At 40.8% G+C, this 8,943-nt stretch overlaps 1 protein-coding gene across 2 annotated transcripts in view; it reads right to left on the reverse strand.

Moving 5' to 3' along the window:
- The window catches only part of LOC133653889 (metabotropic glutamate receptor 7-like), a 280,613-nt gene extending 272,966 nt beyond the window's left edge, over nt 1–7,647 (reverse strand). The window contains exon 1 of one of the 2 annotated variants that reach the window (XM_062053704.1): nt 6,351–7,637. In XM_062053704.1, coding sequence (XP_061909688.1) covers nt 6,351–6,854 — 504 coding nt within the window. In that variant the 5' untranslated portion in view covers nt 6,855–7,637. Of the gene's footprint in view, nt 1–6,350 lie in introns of both variants that reach the window. The other variant, XM_062053705.1, reaches the window with a different exon arrangement.
- Nucleotides 7,648–8,943: the final 1,296 nt, after the last annotated feature.

An 8,943-nucleotide genomic window follows, 5' to 3' on the forward strand; every position in this document is an offset into this window, starting at 1 on the left:
TAATAAAGAAGGAAAATTACATATATAAGTCGCATTGGAGTATAAGTTGCATTTTTTGGCAAAATGTATTTGATAAAACCCAACGCCAAGAATAGACATATGAAAGGCAATTTAAAATAAATAAAGAATACTGAACAACAGGCTGAATAAGTGTACGTTATATGACGCATAAATAACCAACTGAGAATGTGCCTGGTATGTTAGCGTAACATATTATGGTAAGAGTCATTCAAATAACTATAACATATAGAACATGGTATACGTTTACCAAACAATCTGTCACTCCTAATCGCTAAATCCCATGAAATCTTATACGTCTAGTCTCTTACGTGAATGAGCTAAATAATATTATTTGATATTTTATGGTAATGTGTTAATAATTTCACACATAAGTCGCTCCTGAGTATAAGTCGCACCCCCGGCCAAACTATGAAAAAAACTGCAACTTATAGTCCGAAAAATACGGTACATACATTTTGGAAAATAGCAAACTAATGTTTCTATTGGGTGCAATAGAATAACAGTAACGTAAAGTGATAACCTTTACAATATCCTTGATCAAACAAAAATGATTCCCTCACTTTAAAACTTAATCTAAAAATAAACTAGATAATTATAAACAAAGATACAGTATCTTATTAAAGAATAAAGTGACAGCTACACCATATTTGACTTTACAAATAAAAGGTATTTGTACCATCTTGGACAAAGAGAAACAAAGTGCTTTTACCACATCTTCAGGGTATTGAAATGTTTGCAACAGGATTGTTTGGTTTGTCTTGTAAGATGTTTCGCCTCTCATCCAAGTAGGCTCCGTGGACTTTGCAGCAAAGATCACATCCTAAAGACCAGTCACCCCACACCCACAAAAACAAACAATCTGATGTATGCTATCCAGTGTAATAATGAATGCACTCACTCATATATTGGGGAAACAAAACAACTACTAAGCTGACGTTTGGCATAGCATAGATGGGCAAACTCTTCAGGCCAAGACTCAGCTGTCTACCTGCACATCAGGGAGAAACAGCACTCCTTTGAGAACAAAAATGTACATATTCTGGACAGGGACGACGGATTGTACGAAAGAGGAGTGAGAGAAGCCATCTAAGTCAAGGTTGAAAAACCATCCCCGAACAGAGGAGGTGGTCTGCGACACCACCTATCTCCCACATACAACACTGTGCTTGCAACGACTCCTAAAAGACTCTGTAATTTAGCCTCCAACAAATTTGTTTACAACTGAATGGAATGCTAACGTGGTTAAACAGTAACACTGTGTGTGAATATAGGAAAATAAAGCACTCTACTTCAATAAAGTGATTCTTTGGCATACCGCTAGATAGACCCCACGTACCACAAGTTACCACAGTTTGAGAACCACTGATCTAAAATAAAGTATACAATTAAAAAATGGATTAGCACACTTAATGTGTAGTTATTTTCCATAATAATGCAATACTTTGTGCTGGTTATTTTAATGACTTACTATGTTTTACCCAGATTCAACTTATATTGATGTGACAACCAAAAACTCTTGTGATGCTGTAATTGGATTCAGCCCCCCCAAATGACCTATTCACTTCTTAGTCAGCAAAACTGATGCAAAGCTGTGTAATAATTACAACAGATGAGGGTTATTTACTTCATTTGAGTACATGATGATAATAGCTAATTGTTGAAAAATAGGGCAGCACAGTTAATCAATTTTAAATCATGATCAGATATATTACTTTTGGCGATGTTAAAAAAATTATTTTCAAATCGATTTTACTCTCTATCATGTCTCCCGCCTCCAATCTATTGTAGGCTCCTGTTTCTTGCAAAAGACTTATGACGCTCCCAGTTGAAAAAGTGCAAGTGCAAGTCAGTTGTGTAAAATTGGTACAGCTTCACAGTTTTGAATGAAAAGCAAACCACGACCACCTCAAAGTCTGTCTGAAGGCTGTTTCTACTAAACAAAGCAGCACGACAGACATATTACAATACTTTGAGAATAACTACATGCCATGTAAAGTGTTGCATTACAGACTGCGCAAAAAAAACCCACTGCCAACTGCTATGAAGCAGATAACCTTAGTGGGAGAGGATTTCAGATGTGGTAATAAGTTATGGATGTTCTCATTCATCCAGGTCATTGTTATCTCAGGGCATTCAATTGATCGCAACTGGACTGCTTGGTTTGTCTTGGAAGACGTTTCGCTTCTCATCCAAGTAGACTTCATCAGTTCATGCTCATAGACTTAGATTGGTCAGCGCTAGTCTTACACTTAGATTGGTCTGATCTAGTCTAGTGGCTTGTGCCAAAACCCCAAAATCTATAATCCAACACCAAGAGGGTGTGCCTTGGCAAGGATGGTTTCTCCCTATCCTGGTGAGAAAAACAACTGTTGAGATGCAAGCAATCCTACTGTCAAAGACAGTCGTTGAAGTGTGATTTCACCTCGTTAGTATTGAGGTATTGTGTGGCAGAACAATCGCTGTGGATCAACCACTATCAGCTCAACATAGGCATAATTAAACTGTGTGTAACGTTACAGTGGCCAAAATATTAAATATGCTTGTTAAGTAAAACCTCTGCCTTGTTTTTAAAGAATACTTGGGCCTACTACGCTACTGTATTTCAATGTTGGTCATTATGGTGGTGCTTGGAGTGACAAGTTTTTTCCGAGGTGGTACTTAGTGAAAAAAGTTTGAGATGTTATAGATCATTGAAAACTGACACTTATTTTAGGGCTCTGAGCACCCCCGTATAATAGTAGCTTACAACGACACAGTTGATCAAGTCAGCAATGAAAATGTTTACGTTTAAAACAATACTAGTCCTTTTTATTGTAGAACAGGGCTTTTCAACTAGCGGCCCGAGAATGACACCACAATGGTCCCTGACTTTAATTTTTTTTTTTTATATTCAATTCAAACATTTGTGCAGCAAATTCCTAAAACTACTCGAGCACTCCCATTGTGTATAGAGGGAGTGTAAACACAATGGCAGATCCTTGCATTGACATTTTAACCTCGTAAAGGCCAGCGTCCATGCAGTGGACACTTGTATTATGCATAACAGGGCTATTTTTTTAATTTATTTGTAACTCCAAAAACAAAAGTCCACTACAAAGAACACTGGTTTTCAAAACAAGAATAATAGTGAAGGTAATAGTCCAGCACCTGAGCCTTAGCTTTCTGGAAGCATGGCCCATAGAACAATTAAGTTGGATACACCTGGTGTAGGTGGTATTATTCAAATTCTTTGGGCAGAATTTAAAGGCAAAGTATTGTTTCAATATATCACTGTGAAACCGCAGCACATCTTCACTATGCACAGCTTTTCAACATCCCCACAAATTATTTTAATATCTGCCCTCAAATGTATTATTGTGCTCTCCCTACACACTCTTAACTCGTGTGTTTAATATAGTTCAGGTTAGCTTAACAGGTTACCATGTTTCTTTATTTTCCTTAACCTTTCTCCCCTGAAGTCCTCTGGCACACCCAGGGGGAGGTAATACCTGAAAACCACAGACCTAATGCATTGGTAGTCGGTTGTGTATGTGTGTGTCACAACATTGATTAATGGCATCTTATTGTATGTTTGTGACAAATATACGGTAATTATTAATTAATTTTCAGTTTGTAAACCAGAATATACAAACTGATTTTTCCATCAAACTTTGGGGTGGGTCTTGTCAAAACAATAAGAAACCACTGAATTTTAGGGGAAGTTTCAGGAAATAATTTGCATTCTAACATAGAACTTTCTATTATCCTTTTTCCCATTGTGCAAAAAGTATATTCTTTATGACAAAATCTTGGCACCTACAGCAGGTGATTATGTTGGAAAGGTGTATATTTTGGAGGGGATCCAAACTACGCTTGTCCGGCCTTGGTCGAGGTCAGTGTTCTGCTGAGTGTCACAATTATTTTCCAAGAAACTATGCAGCACAGTATATGTTGCTTTTTTAATGCACATACATAATGAGAGTGGCCACCCCTTGAATGTCTCTCGAGAGCCGGTGTTCTGAGAAAATGTGCAACCAGTTAAAATTTGTGACCCAACGCTACTGAGCATGTGCATGCATGCGAATCAACGCTGAAAGTTTTCTTGAACAGAGTAACCATAGCAATTTAAAAAAATATAAAACGTTGCTCGATTGTGGTTATTTTTAGCATTATTTTACATATCAAGAAACAAACCAAAACAAAATATGGTAACAACCTTGATTAACCTTAAATGCACGAATCAATTTAAGTGGACCCCGACTTAAACAAGTTGAAAAACGTATTCGGGTGTTACCATTTAGTGGTCAATTGTACGGAATATGTACTTCACTGTGCAATCTACTAATAAAAGTTTCAGTCAATCAATCAGTGGTTGTTTGTCTACAGTCACTGTCAAACTTTGGTTTGTGTACTACGCTGGCTCCATCTTGTGGTACGCCAAAGAATCACTTAATTTAATATTTAAACAGTGTTACTGTTCAAACTGTGTGTGATGTTACAGCTGCCAAAACTATTAAATACAACCTCTGCCTTGTTTTTAATGAATATTTAGGCCTACTACGATACTGTATTTTAAAGTTGGTCATTACGGTGGTACTTGGAGCGCTTAAGTGTTTTCCGAGGTGGGACTTGGTGAAAAAAGTTTGAGAACCACATGGTCTACACTGTATGGTGACATTATTTAGTGTCAACAATAAGTATTTTTGACAAGCTCATATACAAATAATAATAAAAATCCACTTGTTCCAGGACCAGACCTTTTCTGAAAACGTAATCCCCTAGGGGGGGGGGGGGGGGGGTCACCCACATCTGCGGTCATCTCCAAAGTTTCTCACAGTCATTCTCATTGACATCCCACTGGGTTGTGAGTTTTTCCTTGCCCTTATGTGGGATCTGAACCGAGGATGTCGGTGTGGCTTGTGCAGCCCTTTGAGACACTTGTGATTTAGGGCTATATAAATAAACATTGATTGAGTCATTGATTGACAATCGAAATCCGCCCATTACTTATCACGCTAACTATCAGATTACGCAACTGGTTGCATTTTTTTTTTTATGAAGCAGCAAATTTTTTTCTGAACACCGGCTATGCCCAAAAAAAGTGTGTCTACATGAGTATGTGTGTGTGTGTGTGTATATATGTGTGTGTGTGTGTGTGTATGTTCTTGTATTTCTACTCTTCTTGAGACATCAACAAGGAAAAGTACCTTCCATATGTGGACCGGTGAACAAGTTAGGACCAAAATCATGGTTCCAATACGGAAAACCATTGCATCTAATACAGAATGTCTCATTTGCACTCCTGGTGGTGAAATCTATCAAAGTTAGGGTGGTCCCAAAAAGGAGGGATTTTTCAAATTGACTCGATTGATTGATTGAGAAGTTTATTGACATCTTAAAGAATTGAATCCATGTAATGCTGTAAAAAGGCAAATGGATGGCACAAAAAGCCAAAAGGTTTGTTTCCATTGTGGTCCATTATATATTCATCACTGTGTGTTGGAGCCAAAAGGTTTGTTTCCTATTGTGGTCCATTATATATTCATCACAGTGTGTTGGTTTTAAAAGTGCTTCCCCTTTGGTCAACATATGAAATAACAAGTGTGTGTAAGAAATGTAAATGCGCCCCCTTTGGCTAAAATTAATTAAAACATTTTTTTTAAAGACGTATTTAGAGACATACTGTAATAACTTGAAGTAAATAATGAAGATTAAAAACCATCCATCCATCCATCTTATTCAGCTTATCCGAGGTCGGGTCGCGGGGGCAGCAGCCTAAGCAGAGAAGCCAAGACTTCCCTCTCCCCAGCCACTTCGTTAAGCTCCTCCCGGAAGGATCCCGAGGCGTTCCCAGGCCAGCCGGGGGACATAGTCTTTCCAACATGTCCTGGGTCTTCCCCGTGACCTCCTACCGGTCGGACGTGCCCGAAACACCTCCCTAGGGAGGCGTTCGGGTGGCATCCTGACCAGATGCCCGAACCACCTCATCTGGCTCCTCTCAACAATTACAAAAAAATAATTTAAATGTACTAAAAGCTTGCCTTTTTATATTTGCATAGTATGTATATATTATTAATGTTTTAAATACAAATCTTTATATATCTAGAAAGGGTGGTCCTAAAGAGGTAGGCATTTTTCGGTGGTCTCAAGAAGGTAACACATACAAGAATACGTGTGTGTGTTAGGGGGACACCATGCAGAGAGCCTATACTAGCTGTTCTTTCAGTACCAAGGTGGACAAGCAACATTACACTCCATAATACAAAGCGTTTAAATTGCCAAATTTGCACAATACACTTTCGTTTTGCAACAATCTGATGATCCCAAACAGAAAAGTAGTGCACACTTGCCTGGAAGAGGCGCAGGATATTGGCAACCATGATCGATACCGAACCCGCCGAGGCTCCGATGACGCCCACCACTTTTTCAGGCTTGACGAAAACCGGCGGCTCCCCGTTGGTGCACCTCACATCCGAGGTGTCCTTGGTGATGAGGGCCTGGACAAAAGTTAGAGACTGCTCCAGCGCGTAGGTATCCCTTGAACAAGTGTCCAGCACCCGGGCGCCAAGGGTGATGTTGGGCAAGAGTTGCTCGTCCTGGTTGATCTGGTCCAAGGCGTACATCATGGCTTCCAGCCGCTGGATGCCGTTCTCTTTCTTCAGGTCCCCACACGGCGCACCGTCCACCCCCCTGGCGTGAACGGGGAAAAGTCCGCCGAGGGTCAACTGGCCCTCGGTCCGGACCGAATGCGGCGCGTAGGTCTCCTGAGCCCGCGTCAGGTCCAGCAGAGTCCGCGTGAGGAAAAATACTCTCCAGAGAGAGCCCAGCTTGGCGATAAGAACGGGACGAGCCATGTTTAACTTTAAAATATCGAGTGGAAGACAGAAGCGGAGGGGGGGGGGGGGGGGGGTTCTTAACGCGTAGCCATTCTCGCTCGTCACCGGGGAGGAGATTCAACAAGCTGGGCTATGCAAGAGCCGAGACGCGGTCCGTGAAGGAGGCTCGCTGCGCCCATCGCCTCGCTGCCAGCTTGTTGAATGGCGAAGCCTCGCACGGCAGTTCATAAAAAAAAAGGCTTCTGCTGTGCCCGATTGGGCTAAAATCCACAACAATAAAACAAAGTCTACACACGCAATAGATAGCGGATCAATTCTTTAGCTGAGCTCCAGCAGAAGTGGGTGACATTCTTGTTGTGGACCAACTCCACGGGGGGTGCATCTTATCCTTCCCACAGCCTGCAGACATAGAGGAGGGGGAAACAAGAACGCAACGACGAGTAAGTCATTTCTGGGCGGCGGGAAAAGAAGAGAAAAAAAATGTAGCTAATTACAGATTTCCTCTCTCTCTCTGCAACCGGTCGTGAATGAGTCACGGCGAGGGATGCACAGTTTGTATCCCCCTTTTTTCACGGAGGAGGACGTCACTCGGCTGCCTGGAAGTAATACAGGACCGTCACCTCCCGGTTTTAGGAAGTGAGCAAACAAGAGCGTCGGCTGAATAATTGCTCTTCAATTTACATACTATCTCGCTCTACTTCTCCTCGCATTGATTGCCATCAAACACACGCAGGCACAAAAAGTGTGAGAAGACGTGACCGCGACATGCGGCTCAGTGTGTCTGCGTGGCTGAGGGCTGCAGGGATGAAGGGATGACAATGAGGGGGATGCCTGCCCTGGAATAGTTTTGTATTCATTATGGTGCACCTTTAAAACGGTGTGTGTGTGTGGGGGGGGGGGGTGTTTGGAGAAGGTCCAGACTGGTTGCCCAGGCAACGCATTTTTCACAAGACAAGTCTGATTCATTTTTCACACACGCACACACACACACAAGTATATACACGTAGGGAATTAACCACGCCACAGAAGCAAGAAACCCTTACATCCCCTGAACAAAACACCCCATCTTCACCAAATACCGCACAGATGGCGCTTTTTACAAACCAACTGATTTCCCACCAATTTGCACGGGCAAAACATTAGTCAGGGAGTTTCTTGGCAGCGGTGTCCAAATCTAAAAAGCAAGATTGGTATTCAGAGTAGCACATGAATATTGTTCTTTATAGTTTCTGGGGGAAAAAGGTTGCATTGGATAAGCGGTAGAAAATGGATGGATGGATGTATCTGTAGGCTTTTGCCTGCATTCCAGAACCATGAACAATTCAAGTCGGTGGAAAATATGATATAATAATTGGGGCTGTCAAAAATAACAAGTTAACTCACGATTAATCACAAAAATAATGACATTCATCATGTTTTAGTGCAGATTTATCACATAATGTATTTTGACTGTACATGCTCTTTACCTAAACTGCACATGCGGTTACCTGAAAACCGCAATAAAAGTACACCTCCAGGTAGCTACAACCCTAAACTAACACCCTCCCCGGATTGTTAATAATCAAATGTAAACAATCAAATGCAGATATTTTTTCTTATGCCTTCTGATCTCTCTCTCTCTTTATCGCTCTGTCTCTCTCTCTCTCTCTCTCTCTATGTCAGGCCTGGGCAATTATTTTGACTCGGGGGCCACATTTAGAGAAAAAAATGTGTCTGGGGGCCGGTATATCTATTTTTAGGAACACTAATACAAAACCTCACAATAATGTCTGATTGAATGCTAAAAACGTTATGACAGACCGCCTTAAAAAAAGTAATGGAATTTTACAATTTTCTATGAACGATAAAACACTGAATATAATATATGAATGTCACACCCCCTTTCGATCGACATATTTTACAATCAAGTGAAACGCAACAAAAATGCTACAAACGGTGAAATATGAATGCGAAGGGTACAAAATAAACCCACCTACAATCTGATATATCTGATATTTGCTGAATTCCCCCCAGGGATCAATAAAGTACTTTCTATTCTATTCTATATATCACTTAGATTTAGAACTTTGTTGTGAAAATCTCCTTTCGCGTCTGTGGAAACGCTTCC

Source organism: Entelurus aequoreus, linkage group LG07 (genome assembly GCF_033978785.1).
Source record: "Entelurus aequoreus isolate RoL-2023_Sb linkage group LG07, RoL_Eaeq_v1.1, whole genome shotgun sequence".
Lineage (NCBI taxonomy): Eukaryota > Metazoa > Chordata > Actinopteri > Syngnathiformes > Syngnathidae > Entelurus > Entelurus aequoreus.